The 18,799-nt window shown below is 43.7% G+C and overlaps 1 protein-coding gene and 1 long non-coding RNA gene across 7 annotated transcripts in view; one reads left to right on the top strand and one right to left on the bottom strand.

Moving 5' to 3' along the window:
* CERS3 (ceramide synthase 3) overlaps positions 1–17,207 on the top strand; it is a 42,829-nt gene extending 25,622 nt beyond the window's left edge. For 5 of the 6 annotated variants that reach the window (XM_064669168.1, XM_064669166.1, XM_064669167.1 and 2 more), the window contains exons 9-11: positions 1,651–1,757; positions 3,110–3,266; positions 16,995–17,207. In XM_064669168.1, coding sequence (XP_064525238.1) covers positions 1,651–1,757; positions 3,110–3,266; positions 16,995–17,126 — 396 coding nt within the window. In that variant the 3' untranslated portion in view covers positions 17,127–17,207. The remainder of the gene's footprint in view (positions 1–1,650; positions 1,758–3,109; positions 3,267–16,994) is intronic. The other variant, XM_064669171.1, reaches the window with a different exon arrangement.
* On the bottom strand, positions 15,159–18,003 carry LOC135421027 (uncharacterized). Its single transcript, XR_010433833.1, has 3 exons — positions 17,927–18,003; positions 16,976–17,753; positions 15,159–16,079 (listed from the first exon to the last, which is right to left on the bottom strand). It is a non-coding gene; the product is annotated as an uncharacterized LOC135421027 (long non-coding RNA).
* Between the last annotated feature and the right edge of the window lie 796 nt (positions 18,004–18,799).

Below are 18,799 nucleotides of genomic sequence, written 5' to 3'. Positions count from 1 at the left end.
TAGATAATTTGATATTCTGCTGCAGAATCCATTATGAGAAAAGAGCAGAAGAGAAATCCTTCAGTACAGAACAGGGACTGGAAATACAGCTGATTCCCTGGGTTGTTCTTGTTTCACTGTTAAAATTAGACCAGGATAATCACAGAATCAGTTGGGTTGGAAAAGATCTCCAAGATTGAGTCCAACCTTTGATCAATCACCACCTTGTCAGCTAAACCAGAGCACTGAGTGCCACATCCAGTTGGTCCTTGAACAGATCCAGGGCTGGGGACTCCACCACCTCCCTGGTGATGGAAGGGACTCCACTACCTCTCTACAAATTTAGCAGCCAAAATTTTGCCTAATTCTCCTATGATTCTATGACTCTCCAAATTGGCTTTACTGCTGTCATCATGCACCCCCCTGTGTTGAGCCAAGGGTACCTCTGCATTAAACACTTCAGGCTGGAGACACTCAAGCTGTCCCTGAACAAGATATCACAGGTACCTACTGGCAGAAAAAAAGTTTCTTCCCCTGTGCTGAAGGAGAAGTCCCTTCCCTGAACTAAATATCAATGTTTAGAAGTGTTTAAGTGTTCAGTTCTGCACTGTGGTCATACAGACTTGCTGCTGGGTTTCTTGAAAGACAAACACAAATTATGTTTCCTTCAATAGAGTTTTCCTGAGTTTATAACATGGAGATTGAGAGCAGTTTCATCACCTGTTTTGGTGGCAGTGCCTAAAAGCAGCCCTTTTAGTTTATTATCTATCACTGTCCATTTTCACTCCTCATACTCAGTCTGTTATATTGGACCAAGTAATTGTGGGGTCATAAAGTTGGGATTGGTCCAGATTAAACAAGTTTTTTTGTTGCGTTACCTCTAATCTTGAATTGCTCTGTGTTCCAAATAACTGAGGGCCCTACAGACATTTGAGCTGGAAACTGGTAGGACAGCACTTGGATGGAAACTGAAGTTGAGTACCAGCATGACTTAATCCTGCCACTCAAAAAAAGAAGGGGAAAAAATAATTAATCAAAGTGCTTGTTTAAAACTTAGGCTTGGCACCTGAGGCTTTGCTCACACTTGAGAACAGCTGTTCTGCTCAGCCATGCCCAAGGTGGTTCCTAATGGAACATGCAGAGCTCTGTAGGGTTCATTGAGGGGAGAAGCAGCAATTACAACCTTTCTGAGTGGGATAGAGACCAGCACTAAGATCTCCTGCTCTCAAAAAGGAGAAAACAGAAGCTGAATTAGGCCCAGAGGAGGGTCAGTAACAGGCATGTACCAGAACACCTGTGTGAGAGGGGCCACCACCACTCCTGAGCAGCTTCTCTTGGACTCAGCCTGTCTGGAGTCTGGTAGAAAAATGAGGAATTACCTCTGTTGGCAAGAGCACTTTGTGTTTCCACAACACTTGGATATTCTGGTTGGAGAGCTGCTCTTTAGGCCTTTGATACAGAGTCCTTTCCTTTAGGATGAAAGGAGAAATATAAACAAAGCATCTGTTCTGATGCTGCTTTATTAGGTACCAGTAACATGCTTGCTTTACATGTCAAACTGGGAGGAAATTTTCTTCCTGCTTAGGTGGAAGATGAGTCTTTATTTATGAAAGCACAGAATTTATTTCAGAGAATATTTACAATACTTTTGGTGGTTTCTATTCTCTGCAGGCAGCCAAAATGTTTAATTATGCTCACTGGGAGAAAACCTGCAATATACTCTTTATCATCTTCTCTATTGCATTCTTCATCACCAGGATCATCCTGTTCCCCTTCTGGTAAGCAACATTTAATGGAGTCACAGGCTTTTACTTCATTCCCACTTCCCCTGAGAGGTTACTGTTGGTTGGGATGGGAAAAGGCGAGGAATGGATTGGACTTTAAAGAGCAGAAGCAGAATTGTCATTATTGTTGGCTACTAAGGGATAGCAAGAAGAGTTGACAGAAACTGTCATTTTCTTTAAAAGTTCTTAAGTGAAAATAGTCTTAAAGGAGCCTCTTGAAGATCTGCTAACCTAAATAAAGGCTTTTATGTATTATTTAACTTGTTGTAAATCGTAGTTAAATGCTATGAGCTCCTGCATTTTCAAGGGGGTTGAGCTACTTAACCAGGAGAAATCATTTTCCCTTTCATTCCACCCCTCCTGCTGCAGCTGCAAAGTCAGAGTATGTGAGTGTAGTTCAATTTTTGTAGAATTTTCTTTCTGCTCCCCAGTTCTGGGGTGGTGCCTCACCTCACTCACCCCCGCGAGGAGCACTCCGAGGAGTGAGGGTGAACCAATCAATTCATGAAGTCAACACAAATAAATCTTAACTTGCTAAATACTTGGATGCCTTTGGAGTGCCATAATTTAATCTGCTTTGGAGTATCCACATGGGTGCTTACTGTGCTTGGTGTGTTTAGCTATTAAAAGTGTTTAATGTGTTTCACATTCACAGCCCTAATTTGCCTTCGTGCCCCTCCCTGCACGTGGACAAACCCTTAGAGGCTCAAGCTGCTTAAATTAAGGGTTCTGAACACTGATCAACACAAGGCTTTAATTTCCTGTAGTATTTTCCTCCAGAAAGGCTGATGTCTTTCACTTTATTGTGATTTTCTGATTAACTGTACAAGTGATCTCCAATCATTTTGCTTCACCGAGTTTCTTGTTCTACAGTTCTTGAGCTCAGAAGCAAAACATGAGATTAAAGGGACTCAAAAAGCCCCAAATAATATGGAAGTAGTGAAGTCTGAAGATGGACAAAACATATGTTAATTAACAAAAAGCCCTGTAGCAAATCCTGTAGGATTTTCTCTGGAGTGTGGATTTCAGATTAGGGAGAATTTACATTAAAAAAGGCCTAGACAAGCTCTGAGTTGCACAGTATCCAGACCACACAGAGATGAAGATCTAAAAAACAGGGCTTTTTTTCTAACCACATTTAGAATACTTTCATGCCAGACTCAGATTTCTCATCTTCTGAAGTCTGTATTTCAGTGGAGATGCATAATCTAGTTAAGACAGATCTTGTTAATTAATCTGCCATCTTTGCAGAGCTTTTTAATATTAATCAGTTGGGACTGTGACATTAGAAATAAGTGTAAATAGAGAAGAAATCTTGCACTGTAACAGTGACCTTTGTTTTTTAGGATTCTTCGTGCCACACTCTATCTGCCAACCTACTATTCCACGACTCCTGTCATAGCCTATTTTTTATTCAATGGGATGCTGTTGACCCTCCAAGGCCTGCATTTATACTGGGGTTACTTAATCTACAAGATTTTGAAAAGGTTCGTTTTCCTAAAGGTAAGAAATTTCTCTTCTTCATAAAGATGTGTGAAGTATCAAACAGATTATAATACTTCCAATAGATTAACTTGGAATTTATTCATGTTTTCCTGAACTTTCAAGTTGGCATTTTTTATAGGGATCTGCAAAGTATAGAGATGTTCAAATGTGCTTTGTCCCTTTCATTGTCAGACCTCAAGTCATAGGTCAGAATATCAAAACCTCAACTAGAACCTTTTTTTTTTGTCTGCATCTGATGTTTTGCACTGATAGTAAATGAGAAATGAGCTCTCCCCAAAACTGAAGCCCAAAGGTGGTGCAGAACTCTTTAGGAATTCCTGTGTTCCAAGTGAAAGCAATCTTTTGTCACTGGACTTTGTAGGAATGTACCAAAACAAAGGAGAGGAGAGATGAGTGATGAGGTCTTTGACTACAAGTTTTCTGCAGTAGTGAAAGTTCCTCAGGTTTGTCTAAATCTGAGGTCAACTAAACTTGAGCACTGGTTTTGGATTAAGAAAACCATATGAAGCTGAACTAGTATTATATTATGGCACAATTAAATACTCTGCTATTCAGCTGGAGCAGAGAAACAGTGCAAGTATGCTGCTGCATAATCTGCTTTTACCTTGGAGAGAAAACTCATGTGGGAAAAACCTCTAAAGAAAACTGCCATTTATGTCTTGTTTGATTGCCTGAGGTAGTAACATTTTTCTTGTGCCATCAAGTGGCAGTGGGGTGCAGTGTAGGTAAAACACTGAGCAAAAAACATTAAAGAGAAGGACTTGGGAGAATGTCTCTAAGATTTGGGATAAGCATTGACAAGTATCTTTTTCTAGTTAAGATGAAACTTAATTCATGCTGCTGAAAAATGGTATTTCTTTTGAGTCTCAAGAAGAAAAAGTTACTTGAACTGACTCTGTCCTTTTATCTGAAGCAGTTAATGCTGTGAAGAATCTGAAGGAAATAGAAATATTACTGTCTCCTGTATTTAATTGTTGGTTTACTGCTAACAGAAACCATCCTATAATTATTGGATTCTATAAGATCTCATGCAAATAGACAGCTGGGTATCACAGGGAGACCCAATGTCTGCCCTGGAAGAAAACTGCAGTTCCAAACTCAGCAAACAGCTGCACATAAGGGACAAATCTGTGGAAGGAATGGTTTGGGTCATTCTGCTGCTAAAACAAGCTTCTCTGTTCTCTTAGACACTGAAAAGCTTGTAAATTTTACATGTCATTTACCTCTGTTTGACTAATTACAAAATTATTTCTGGCCTGACTTATGGAGTGTGAAAGGGATTTACTTCTTGTTTTCTTTTGTGATGTTGGCCGTGTCTCTGTGCTGTTCTTGCTCAACCCCTTTGAAATGGAGAGACATCCCCCTGCCCTGCAGCAGAGCTCTCCATCCATGCTGCTTGAGGCTGTGAGAGTGCACAGAGGTGGCACAGAGGACATGGCCAGCCCAGCTATATAAGGCCACCCTGCCCTGCTTGTGTGCCTTTGTCAGGGGCAGAGATGGTTCATTTCCACATCGGAGCTTTGTCGCGTCCGTCACTGCTGGAAAATGGGAAAGCACCAAGCCTGCATCCCTACCACAGATTTCTGATTCCTTATACAGCTCTCTGAGAAGAAGGCTTTCCAAATAACATTTTTACAGTGGTAGCAGCAGCAGCCTGAGCCCTTTTCAGTCTGGATGACTTCAGCTGGCTTGCATGTGCAGCCTGTTTTCCATAGCGGTGGCAAACTTGGCTGTGAAAGCAGCCGGTGCCTCCAGAGCTGGAAAGGGAACGTTGACAAGAATGGTGTTGGCAAGGCAGTGTTTTTATACCAACATCTTTGTTAGAGACACACTCCACACAAATAGCTGCTGCTATTTTAGGGAAATACCAGTAGACCATCATCCTTGTGTCAGAAGGGGTTTGTCTCTCTGCCCGAGGCTCTTAAGTTTTCATTCAGAAAACAGGCAATTTTTGGTGTTTTTCTTGAAGCAACAGTTTTAGCTCCTTCAGATGGAAAAATGAAGTCATGGTGGAACTGGGAATAGAGGCTCATGTTGTTGTTTAACTGAAGGAAGCTCAGAGCAGAGGAGGGTGTAAGGAATTTTTTCAGTGCCCTCTGTGCCTTGAGCCACCCTGGGGTTTTGGGGTCACTGCAGCCTCGAGGGTCAGTTTCTCCATGCAAGAGGAGATGGCTCTTGGCTGAGACTGGCTGCTCAGAAGCTCTTCATCTCAGATGTCACCTCCTCTCTGCACCAGTGAAGGGCACAGTTATCCTCAGTCCTCTGGGATAGCTCAGCTGACTGATTTGCTTTAGCAAAAAGGAACTCGGACCACAAATCTTGTGGTTTTTCTCCTCCCAAATGCTGCAGCCAGAGATGAATGAAAATGAGGGAAAAGGGAAGAAGGGAGATGATCTTGCTTTGTCCATCTGTGTCCTGTTTCCTCAGCCATGGGGGTCTTTGGTGGCACAGAGCAGCACTGGTGGTCTCCAGGCTCACAGCACTGGTGCCACCTTTCCCTTGGCCCAGTCCTCCAGGAATTCCCCCCTAACAAGGGGGAATTCTGCACCCACAAGCTGAGCTGCACTCAGCTACTTCACATTAAGCAGCTCTTTATTTTCCATGGTGGCAAACTTGAGGGTGCAAGAAAACTAAATTTTTCAAATCCATTATTCTTACTTCTGAAAAACATAAAATATTCCCTAAATGCCCTTTCCTATATGACATTTGTGACCCTGTGGATGAGTGAGGCATGCAGGAAAATCCCCTCAAGGTCAGACCTGTAGCTGTGTATCAGTTGTGCTGTGAGAGGAAGGAGAATATTCTTCAGAGCAATTTCCTTTCAGGTTGGGTCAGGCAATTGCAACGTTTGCTGCCATCTTGATGTCCAAGGCCTTTTTGTTGCTAGGAAACTCCCCGTGTTTCTGTAATATTGTTCAATTACATGGTTAAATTACCCACTTGTATCGAGTTTCAAGCACCACTGAAACATGTCTAGTCATCATGTCTGCACATATGAGAATATTTTAGGAAAATTGAAAAAACATACAGAGGAGTATGTACATGTGCACTGATTTAAACCATCTCGCCAGGAAAATCCCATGGAGATCTAACATTTTATTTCCAAGGTCACAAAGAGGGGGTGAATGACAGCAGCTTATAGCTACGTTATTATGGCAAATTAAGATGTAAAATATATGTTAAACTCATTACACACTGAGTTAAGGTTTTGAGACTTCGGTGCTTTAAGTCTCGAAAAATATGTGTAAGTTGTAGGAAATGGGAATGGTGTCCACATGACTGGGATGCCTCAGGGCTGATGCAAAGTCCATCAAAGGAGGGCAGTGACAGGTTTCTAACTGGCTGTGATGTGACCAGGAGGAGGTTTTCGTTCTCCTGTAATGGTTTTGTCACCGTCAGAGCACCTTCAAGTAACACAATGAGCTGCTCAGTGGTGGTTGCTGTTATTTAGGAGTCATCAGGGTCAGTTTTGTTGGATTCCCTCTGGTTCTTTCCTCTTCCTGCAGCAGAAAAGTCCCTGCACTGCTGTAGAGCAGGACTTTGTACCTGTCACTCTTTAAAACTCTGTGTATCCTCAATATGCCTTTGGCTTTTTGTACTTGGTAAGCAGGTTTTTAGAAGCTTTGGTTGGGTGTATCCTTGTCTATGGTTTGTTCATTCCTTATTTGATCCAAATTCCCAAGGAAACAGTGCAAGTTGACTAACAACAGAGTAGAGGAAGCTGAAAACGATAAGAAAACACTATTTTGGGGTTGAAATAAGAGCTGGGAGGTGCTTGTTATGACAGTTCTGCTGTTTCCAGGCATCATTATCCCACTGCAGCATTTTGTGCTTTTTCCTTTTATGTTTTTTTTTTATCTGTATCCTTTAGAATCAGGCCATGGACCCACAGTGGTTAAAACCTCCTGGTTTCGCTGAATTAAACAAGAGTCACTCATGAGTTCTCTGAGTGCTGTGGCTGTGAACACTCACCTCTCTTGTCACCTCTGGGCTGTTGGGGGAGCTCAGACACACCTTGACTGAGCTGGGCCTGACTTCTCCAGCTGATAAACTCAGCCTTAGCTTGAGCTGTGAAGGGTCATCACCAACCACACTGTGTGTCCATACACCATGGAGTTACTGGGATGGGAAAAGGAAGCATGGAATGAAATACATATTCAGTTTTCACATGTACAGCAGTTTATTGGGCTCCTAAAAAGTCAGGCCTTCAGCTGATTCCTTTTTTTCCCTCCTTTTGGAAGCAATAAAAAAAAAAAATATCTATTTTCGGGACATTTATAATGAGAAAATGAAGTTTAATGAGAATTAGCACATTCAGTGGGAAGTCCTTCAGTTTGGAAAAATGCCATGTTACAGGAGTTAAACAGAGGACAGGGTTTATTTCCTATCCTAGAGGCATCTAAGTTTTGTTTTCTTTCATTTACATGCTTTGTTAGGCCTGTGCTGCCCCATGTTGGGGTGGTGGTAAAACAGACCAAGAGGTGCACTTGCCTTAATTCCAAGTGGTTGTTTTAAAAGCAGTAACATATTTTGGAGGATAATGATCATCTAGTTAGTTACAATTTCCTGACTGTGGAACTGGGAAGTTGGGGAAAAGTTTTTACTGGAGGTTTTGTGGTTCTAGGCTGGGAAGGGCCAGTGCACACTGATGTCCTGCTTTGGAGTTCAGGTTCTGTGAGTGGAGGATTAGCACAAACACAGGGCAGGTTGAACTGGATTAGTAGGGGTTGGCCTTTCCCCATTTTAAAGAAAAACAGGTTGTGGAGAAGTTGAATTTGTTGGTTCTCAACAGATAAATATTTATAGCAGAATTTCTCATCAGGGGAACAAAATTAGGACAAATGGAAGCTTTTCCTTCTTACACGTGAAAACCAGTCTGTCTGGGAGCCTTCCCAGTTGGTTACAGTTGTTGCCTTTGGAACCTGAGCTTTTCCATGGCCTGGAGAAGGAGCTGGCCAGGCAGGTCAGCAGCGTGGAGGCTCCTGCCCCAGGAAAGGGAAATCACTTCCTGCTTGGACTTTCTTTCATCTGCATATTCCCCATTCTGCTCCAGCAATCCAGTGAAGCCCAAGGCCTGGCTGCATGTCCCACTTCCTGCTGCCAAATTCATCCGAGGGAGGAGGGTGAGAGGCAGAAGGAAGCACAGAAGAGTAGGAGGTTTTCTGGCTGGTGTTTACAGGGATGGGCAAAGAGCAGGGAAGCTGTTGGGAGCCTGGGAGTCCTTCCTGCCCTTCCAGCCTGACCTCAGCAGTGGATATGGTCACAGTTGTGCAGCCCAGCAGAGTTTGGGAAAGAGGAAGAGCCACCAGTTCTTCCCTCCCTCTCTCTTCTCCTGGCCTTCAACCAGTTTTCCTGGAACTGGGAGTTAAAAGGCAGATTTCTATTTAAATCTTTACTTTTTACTCCACATTCTGAAAGGGGTCAGTAGCTGAGCAGTGACTTTCAAGGAGGTTATGTTATATATGCTCAGTGCAATGGATGTTACACCAAACACTAAAATATACTCGTCAGGTTTCAAAACAGCAACAATGTTCTTTGCTGGCTTCTTGATTTTTTTTTTAATTATTTTTTACAAACTCTGTTTAGAATGCCCGTAATTCCACAACACCTTTCACTTGAATATTATATAAAAATCAGGCATAGCTTAGAAAATTTATGTTAAGGGCTGTTATGACCATTGTGGAGGAAAGAACTGATGAGAAATTGGAGAAAATAATTTCTAAGCATTTGACTGGAATGGGGGGGGTGAAGGTGTGCTGAGATGGGAGCACTGGGCCAAAGTACCCTTCCCCAGCCCTGCTGTGCACACACAGGACTGTGCAAGAGCAGCCTCAGCCCTCTGGCCAGAGTCCAACAACCTGGGGTGTGGGTGCTCCCTGTGGCTGCCCCGTGTCAGCCCTGCCATGAATGGGGCTGATGTGCTGCAGTCACAGTCTGCTCTGCCCAGAGCTGCTGGCTTGGACTGGGTTGGACTGCAGCAGGGGCTGCAGGTGACCAGTGCCTCTAAGAATAGCCAATCCCAGCTCCATGGAATTCTGAGGGCACTCCCGTGGTGCTGATCCAGGGCCAGGCTCTCGGCGGGTGGGAATGAGCTCCGTGGGGCTGGGGCAGTTTTCACCAGCAATGGATCTGCCCAAACAAGGACCCCCACCCCTCTCCACATGGTCCCTGGCACAAGGCAACTCTGCTTCGAGTGAAATCTAGTTAAATCCCTGCTCTGAATGACTCTTTTGATGTGAAAGTTCCTAATTCAGGGAAAAGACAAATGTTGGTGAAGTTTTTGTTTTAAAATTAATTGCTTTACCTTGCTGTTCACTGACAGATTTTCTGGCTTCCCATGTTAACTGCTTGTATCTTTTCATTTTCTAGCAGGATCTTTATGAAATGTTCCATTTCTTGCTAGTTTTATATAGATACACTTATATAAAAACTGTATGTCTGTAATAGTGTGCACATGCATTTATTTTTTTGAATTGCCAAAAATCAATTCACAGAGCAAACCCTAAGCCTTTACAGAGCTTGTGATGCCTTCATTTACTGTTTTTAATATAGGCTGCAGAGGCTTGAATTGTGACTTTGTTATGAGGTGAATAATTCTTATACTTTCGGAGGGAGTCACTGAACTGCAATCTGCTGAGTTGATTAAAAAAAAAAGATTGGAATAAAGCCAGTTAATGATAGCTTAATATCAAATGAGAAAGAAAGTTGTTCTGAATTGTATTTAAGGAAAATATGTTTCCTAGGAGTGCTCCATAATCCTTATTACATGGCAAGAAAGGAGGAAATCCTTGAAAGGAGCATTCTGTCCTCTGCAACACAATTCTGGTGATGTTTGAGCAGGCACAGGACACTGCAGAGTTCACCCCAGCAGGAACAACACAGGGCAGCCTGAGCAGGGTCTGTGTGACCAGGCAGGGATGGGTGTGAAGCAGGGGAGGGTGGGATTTGTCTTGTGTAGCTTAGGCTGTGCCTACCTCAAATTCCAACCTCAAATTCCAGCCTCCCTCTGTAACCAGTCAAGGAATTGTGGTGTCCCCAGTGAGAATTCTGTGTCATTGGGCTCATTAATGAAACCACATCAAACTTTGTTCATTGGGTACTACTTAAAGTGTTCTGTGTCCAGCCTGGATATCAGGGTGTTTGGAAAGGCTGTATTTAAATGATTTTAGGTATTGTGATGTGAATATGTATTTAAAAAAAGAAACACGTTACTTATTAGGTATGTGACTGAAAATTAGATTGATGCTTAAGTATGGGCATAAAATTTAGATACATCATAACAGGAATTCAGTGGTTCCTAAGGATGGAAATAGAGAAATGGCCTTGTGGGACAGAAGTGCCTGTTGTTGCCTGGCTGTGTCCTTTGTGGTTTCAGGTTAGTCCAGCAGTGCTGTAAGGCTTCTGTAGGAATGTTCTTTAGCAGCTGTATTTCTTCAAAACATTCATTTTAAGAGCGGTATCAGACCTCACTGAGAACAGCACGAGTGTCTGATCAGCTGTTCTGTAGCCAAAACAGCTTTTATAAGGAGTAAAAGTGCGTGTTCTGATAAAAGTTCATACCACTGAACCCCTTGGCTTCAAGTCCCGTCCTAGGGTAAAAAGAAGTTCACTACAGAGAACAGCATCAAATGCCTGTTATGTTGTTCTTTGTTTCTTTGCCAGCTGTGGATTTAGAACTGGAATAATTCAGAAAGCAGTGGGACACTGTGACTCACTCGGTACCTCCTGGGCTTTGGACATTCTCGTAAAGCCCCGAGCGCCGAGTGCGAGGTTCAGGCACCGAGTTCAGTAACTCAGACTCTGAAACCACAGAGACCCTGATCAGCTGTAAACAATGATTTAGTTCTTCTCAACAGTCAGGGCATTAGAGCTCCAGTTCCAGGTGTGCTGTGCTGAGTGACAACACCAGGGAGGTTTTCTGGAGGTTAAATTTATTCCTTCAGTCAAAATCAGGGACGTGTTCTGGTAGTAACATCTAGTTTTCTAAGACTGTTCTTTTCAATAATTGTGGAATTAGTGTAACTTTTCTTTTAATTCTTCATGCATCTTCTTTGAGTTCCCTCTGAAAACTGCCAGTGGAAAGCCTGGGGAATAACTATTACATAGAAGAGAAATATTAAATAGGAGGAGTCTTTGCCACAAGATGTCCACTACAATTAATGTAGAAACTCTGCATCTTCATTTAAAAGCTGCAGAAAGCAGAGTCCAAATGTGCATCTTCTGTGGAAGATGAACATTATTTATGTTGCCTGGTGTGTGTATAAGTTGAAAAGGGAAATTTATTTCCTAATAAAATCTTCCAGGCTGAAAATACAGAACAGTTTGCTTGAATCCAAATGTATATTGCTTAGTCTCCACAGGAAAGTAAAGACTTATTAAGTCATATGTCAGCTGAGTTGAATTATTGATGTTGAATTCAACATGTTGAACTCAGAGATTCATCAACTTTATAGTATTATTTGTTAGAAAAGTACCCCCTTCTATCTCTTTGGACTGACTTTTTATTATCTCTCTTATTTATTATCTCTTTTATTTGAGGCAGTGGTTGCTGACCTGGCTAATAGCTTTCATCTTTGTACTTTGAGTTGTTTCCATATGTGCAGGTGCTGTGGAATTTATTGTCTTTACATTGAAAAATCAAGATCTAGTCAGTGCATTTGTAGATGTTTAAATGAAAATATTCTTAAGGTAGAATTAGGGTACAAGATTTAGGACATGCTGATTTTAATAGAACATACATTTAAGGGTCAGGAAATTCCAACTTAAGGTTAAAGTATTTGAAAATCAAAAAAATCTAAATTTCACCAAATCAGAAAACACACAAAATTCTGGAATCAGCTGTGAATTCTTTTTATACATCTGTACTTGGTAGGAGAAATCCAGTTAAATGTGTGGGTGTAAATTTTGCTTAACCCAAAAGATTTATTGTTTTTAGTCTTGTCCAGTCAGGGACAAAATTGAAATCTTATGCTGCTGAGAAACCTTAAGTCAGTGTTGATCCCCCAGGTGAGTTAGGTCTGGAACATCTCCCAGCCCCCCTATGGACACGATAAGAATCACAGAATGGGTTGGGCTGGAAGGGACCTTAAAGCCCATCTCATCCCAACCATGGGCAGGGACACCTTCCACTAGCCCACGTTGCTCCAAGCCCTGTCCAGCCCGGCCTTGGACACTTCCAGGGATCCAAGGCCAGCCACAACTTCTCTGGACAACCTGTGCCAGGGCGTCACCACCTTCACACAGAAGAATTCCTTCCCAATATCCCATCTAACCCTGCCCTCTGGCAGTTTGAAGCCATTTCCCCTTGTCCTGTCCCTCCATCCCTTGTCCAAAGTCCCTCTCCAGCTCTCTTGGAGCCCGTTTAGGCACTGGAAGGGGTGGTAAGGTGTCCCTGGAGCCTTCTCTTCTCCAGATTTTACACCCCCAGCTCTCTCAGCCTCTCTCCATAGTTGTGCCATGAGGAGGAGCTCAAACACTCCCAGACTGATTTTCCCTCCTCCTGCCCATGGGCAGGCACAGCGACCCAGCACCATCCCCTCCCACCCCGCTGATCCCCTGGAAGAGCAAAGGAACATCCCCCCTCACTGTGCCCCAAACTCCCACCAGGAACTGGGGGAGCAGGCACTGCACTATTGCCTTCCTAATGCCCCTGCAGCACTGCAGCCTCTGGGAATGCATGTGCCTTCCTCAGGGAGAGCCAGGGAGGAGCTGCACTGGAAGCTGCTTCATGACAAAGACCTTGTAGTGGCTGAACTTGGCTGCAGAAGCACCTTCTGCCCAGGTGTCTCTCAGCCAGGTTCTCCTCTCTCTCTGGGCTGCCTCAGTACCTGTTTCTGGTTTGGGCCGTGTCATTACAGCAACAGCTTCACATTTGGAGACCCCCAATTGCCAATCTGCAGTAAAGCTGCACAGACCCCACTGTCTGTTTGCCAGCAAGTGCCCTTCCCCTTCTGAGAAAGCAGGAGGCACATTCCTGAGGCTTCCTCACTGTTGGATCAATCCACGTTGCCACAATAGATTATTTTCCTTTTTTTTCACTGCTTGGCTCTGCCTTTCCCTCTGTTCTTACACTTCCCACTGAACAGCCATGTGGCAGCTCTGGAGCTGTGGCCACACTGTGACCTCAGCATGTGCTGGACAAAGATTCCATGTGCCCAGAGAAGGGGGGTGTCTGTCCAGCCCCCCTTCTCCACCAGTGAGGTTCCAGAGGTGTCCCCAGCCCACGGGGCAGGAAACCCACCCTTCATCTGTCTTCCTCCCGCTGTTCTCCTCAGCTGCAGCAGAGAGTGCAGGGCCAAGGGCTTCTCAAGAGGGAAGTGATCTCTGAGTGCTTTATGGAGAGACAGACTTGTACAACCAGGAGCAAATTCCCTGTTAGTTTAGGTGGAGATTTGACCAGTATTTTTCTGCTTGCATGGGGCTGGGAGGTGGCCTGGGGAGTTTGCTCATCCCATAACTTGAAGAAGTTCATGGTGAAATCTCTTGGAAGGTCCTTTGCCGGTCATGTCGTGCTAATGACTTCAATGATACATGTTCTAACAGCAGTGAAATGCAAGAAGCCAAAACTACCTTAACAAACACGGTTCATTTAACTAAAAGAGGCAGACTGAGCAGCAGGTGGAAGGGTTAAACAAAAGGAAAAAAGATTATAAAAGTTTGCGGCTTTGGCTTCACTACAAATGGCCCTCTTGCAGCCTTTATAGCATTAGTGTTGCTTCTCATAAAGCTTGAAACCATTCATCCATTTAGAAAGATTAAATTGGTCAGTCATCCAGAACAGAAAATGTACACATCCATTTTGTCTGTTACCCTAAACCAGCTGAAGTATAATAAATGCACTTGATGCCATTAAACTAAAGCATTGAGTATTAATGATGCCTCAGCTGGGGGATTTACAGTTTGCCTGTGTTCCTGATGGTACATTCATCTGCTGCTGCTCAGGGACAGTCAGAGCAGAGCCTTTGAGTTGGAAAACACAACTGTAATATATGATGTGAGGGGCTCAGAGGAAACATCTTGGTACTAAAGCAGGGAAAATCCTAGAAATGTTACAATTTTTGTTATTCTTAGAAGATCGCAGTTAAAAAGCACAAACTTCACTTAGGATATCTTAATATATTTATGATGGTCTGTTAAACAGTTTGCAAAGAGAGGTTTGTCTGGATTTCCAGTTGCAGATGAAGCTATTGCTATTTAAAGGCCTGTCACTTAAACAAGCCAGACAAAAATGGGCAGACTCTCCTGAAGAACGAATTTGTAGAGGCACTTGGTCAGGAAACAAGCTTATTATTAAAAATATAATAAAAATTAGATTTAATTTATCAGCATTTTTTCTTGATTAGTGTCAAGATTCAAGAAGTAGCATCAAGAAAATTCGCAATGGTTGGTTCAGAATACAAGGAAATTTAATTCCTACTGCTTTGAAACCTGTAAGACATTCCCTCAAACGCAGGGATTTCCAGTGGGCTGGAAAAAACATTACATGTTTTTTTAATTACTACATAAAGTGCCTTTAATCAGAGCATCCAGCTTGACACCATTAGAACTGGGAAGTAAACTCTATCCAAGTTTCCAGTTCCATGCTGGAAATGCCAGCTCATTCCTGCAGGAAACAGGAATCAGTATCCCATATTGGCTATCACTCAAAGCAGAGCAGATTACCAGCTGTTCTTAAGCACGGGCTCAAGCAGCAGCAACTTCTGTGGAGCACAAGGAGGGGCTCCAAATGAAATATGCACTCCCAAACTTCCCTGACTATTCCCACCGAGCCCCAAAGTGCTGCTCCCTGTCCCTGCAGCCTCAGGGAGATGAGGGCACTTCCAGGGAGTCCAGAGGGTTCAGCATCAGACACTGTGCTTAGGATCTGTTTGATTTGTATTTTTTTTTAAATTTTTGTTCTGAAACATTTCTGGTGGCAAAAAAAGCAACAATCCTCCCCCTTCCCCCTCAGCATTTGTGTTTTACTGCAAATACAGACGGCAACACTACCAGGAGGGAGCGAGGTGATCTGAAAGAGCCAGAACCTCATAAATTGTTTGTGTGGGAAAGCCTGCCTTGCCTTTTCTCTAACTGATGGCATGCCAAGTTTATTTTACAGTATTTACAGTAAGATTTGTTTGTTTTGATACCCTTTGTATGTTGTTAGGGAAAAGGCAGAAGAAAATCTCCAGGAAGTTTATAGTTTGTGATGAGACAGAGCTCGGGCTTTAATTTGCTTTCTAGCCCTGTACCTTTTACTGGGAGTGTAATATAGGAGGGGATATGAGATTGCAATTGGATGAGTTATTACTGAGCTGTTATTTATTTTCTCTGTATGAGTTTGGTGCTTAGGAAAGACCTCAGACCAGCATGCTGAGGAAGTGGAATTGTTGGTTCACTCCGAGAGCAGATGCAGGATGGGCAGGAACAGCCCTGGTTTCTCCTTCCTGCGTCACAGTGCTCCAGGAGCAGGGACAACAGGCAGACTCTGCCTGTCCAGTTGAGGTCCAGACAGATGACATGAGCACAAAATTATCCATTATGGGGTGGTCCCAGTGTGGCTGTGGGTTGTCTGTGCAAGGACTGACATTCCTGCCAGCTCCAGCACACGTGCTCTGTCAGGAGGAGAAGCCTCAGGTCTCCCTCAGGACAAGCACCCTGTGGTACAAAAAGACATAAAAAGTGGTGCCTGAGAACATTTAGGAAGTAGGAAGTGTTTTCTTGATGTCTATCTTTAACTAGAGCATCCTGCCCTGAGTCTGCAGAGAAGGTCATCCATTGGCATGGAAAGTCTTCCAGGCAGGCAGGTGCTGCTCGTGTGAGCTTGTTGCACTGAAAGGGAAATAGAGGTGTTGAGTTCAATGCTGAAGCCTTAATTGTTTGAACCAAACCTCTGAACACGTTGTAGGGCCTTGGGTTATGGCAGGAGCAGAGAAATAGGAGACTAACGGTGTATTTTACGTGCTGTGACAGAGGTGTCACCTCTCCCTGACCTTTGCTGTGAAACACTGGGGAGACACAACCACTTTTCTCTGTAGTGGGAACGTTCCGTTTCCATGTTTGACTCCCTGGGGTGAAGCCTGATTGCCAAATGTTAGGAGCTTTTCCTATGGAGCTGGGGAGGGATTTTCCCAAGGGCAGACTCCCTTTCATCCCCATTCTTCTGCCTGGCAGTTCCCTCAGGGATGGTATTCCAAAGATGTACACAACATGGCCTTCCCTGTGCCAGTGTTGATGTGCTGTGTACACCATGAGAGGGAAAGGGTATTTTGGGGTCAGCAAGTGTCTTGGAGCAAAGCTGGTGCCAGGAGATGCTGGCACAGCTCAGCACTGTTTGGTTTACACCTGTCAGGAGCAGGCAGCCTCTCAGCTCCTGTGTTTGGGTGAGTATATTCATCATATTTAGCTTTTAAACAATATTCTTTTCATCTTCCCTGCACTTCACAGTTGTTAATTAATCTCACAGCACCCAGGGATTAATAGTAACACTTTACAGGGAGAAGCAGAAATGAGGAAAGAAGAGTTCAAGGTCATGGAAGCAGTTTTATCTAAGGAACATCAGGTTTTGCAAGATTAAAGTGTTCTCAACTGGCCTCTCCTTAGATGTCAGCCTCCATTTTGGGGGCAGGGGGGAAGTTTTGATATTTAATGTATTTAGAGCTCCCCTTTCATTTGTTCACTTTAGCACATATTTTTTCTGAGGCAAATGGTGAACAGAATGTGCTCACAGTGCTTTCTTCTCCCTAGGACTTGAAAGATGATCGGAGTGATGAAGAGGAGGAAGATTCTGTCACAGATACTGAGGAGGAGTCCACAAAGAACGGCAGCAAGAGCAGCAGTGGGTCAAGCAAACACCTCCTCGGTGGCAGTCACCACTAGCCCTGTCCTGCCCCACCTCCTGCAGTGATTTCTGCTCTGGTTTCAGCCCAACCTACAGGATAGAATTTGAGTCAAAAGGCTTGTGAGAGACTGTGATTGATTTATTGTTGGCTACTGGACCTGGAAAAAAGCCCAGTTTAGAGGGAAGGGAGAAATTGCATCAAATGACAAAACGTGTTAATGACCCACTTTCTGAATCGTTGGGAAGTGTGTGGGAGGAGGTTTGGACACTGACAGTGCTCCACTAGGGCAGAGCTCAGGGGAGTCAAATAATTCAGTGTCCCACTGGTTTTCAATGAGATATATTCCATCAAACAGTTTAAATCACAGATGTTTTGGGGTAGGTAACTTAGTGTGAACTCCATTAGGAACCAGAATTACTCAACATGGGAAAAATCTGACAGTGCTCTGCAGGGACTGGCACTTCAGTCTTTACTCTTCAGTTGAAACCCTCATCAAAAATGATATTTTTTTAAGTTAGATTTCATTTCCTGGAGGCTGGAGGAAGCAAACATGGAGGAATTCAAATGACTTGCCTGTGAAGAGTTGGCTTCAGTGCAGAAATACAGTCCTTCTCTGAAATGTGCTGTATGATAGATAGGTCAAATATTGTGTTCTAACATTTACCTGTCAAGGAAACCACTGTTAAACCAGCAAAACTCAACCCTGACTCTCCACTGAGCTCCAGGTTTCCCAAATGTCTTTCAGTCCTTTTGGCCCAGTGTTAGAACAGAAGGGGCAGTGGGGAGAGAAGAGAGTGAATGGAAATTGGGTCTTTTCACAGATCCTTGTGCACTTACTTGTATTCAAAACACCCCCTGTTCCTGACACATCTTCAGCCCAGAGGGTTAAAAACAAATCTCATCCAGTCCCTTCTTGTGAGCTCCTTGGATATTGTGTTCTCTGGAGCAAGTGCTAAATTCTGATTTGAGGTTGTGGAGTGTTCACTGCAGGTATTCAGGCTTTGGGGACTGGCAATGTCACACTGTCAGTGCTGTGGGTTCATCTGATACCAGGATCTGTATTTCCATCTCTGCTCTGTTATAAAATGGGGAATCACATAAGTTAGAGCCAAACTTAGCGTGACTTTGGCCACATACTGTTGTTTATCTGTAAGCAGTGGAGGAACAGTGGATGTTTGATCAGTTCCCCAAAGTGCCTCTACCCTAAATTTGCCCCTCTTTTCTAACCCCACTGTGGAGTGCAGCAGCATTTTCAGTCCTGGGGCTTTCCAGGGAGAGCCTGGGCCTTGTAAACAGGGTGGTGCCAGTCTCACTTCCAGCTGCATGAGCTCACAAGGCCATAAATGATTGGTGTCATAAGTTTTAGAGGCTCTGCATGTGATTCTACGGTAGCTGAGATCATCTGGGGAGCTAAATCCAGTAGCCTGATGGAGGCCAGGGGAGCAGGGCTAGAACAGCCCTGGAGCAGAGCACTTGGTTTGGGAAGGCTCCGCTTCCCTTGGGCTGCTCGGGCAGGAATTGGTGACCTACAGGAAGTGTGACATGACTGACTTGTTTTCCCAAGATTTCCTTGGCAAGGGGGATGTAATTCAGCGACTGAAGCATTTGAAAGAAGGGGAAATGTTTGGGATTTCAGATATGAAGAGAGGAGTGTTTTCTGTGCAGGTACAAGAAGCTGCAGAAGTGCTTTGTTACAGAGGCTTCATTTTT

This window comes from Pseudopipra pipra, chromosome 12 (genome assembly GCF_036250125.1).
Source record: "Pseudopipra pipra isolate bDixPip1 chromosome 12, bDixPip1.hap1, whole genome shotgun sequence".
NCBI classification, from domain to species: Eukaryota; Metazoa; Chordata; class Aves; order Passeriformes; family Pipridae; genus Pseudopipra; species Pseudopipra pipra.
The sequence above is the reverse complement of the archived record's forward strand: the minus strand, read 5'-3'. Positions and strand labels throughout refer to the sequence as shown.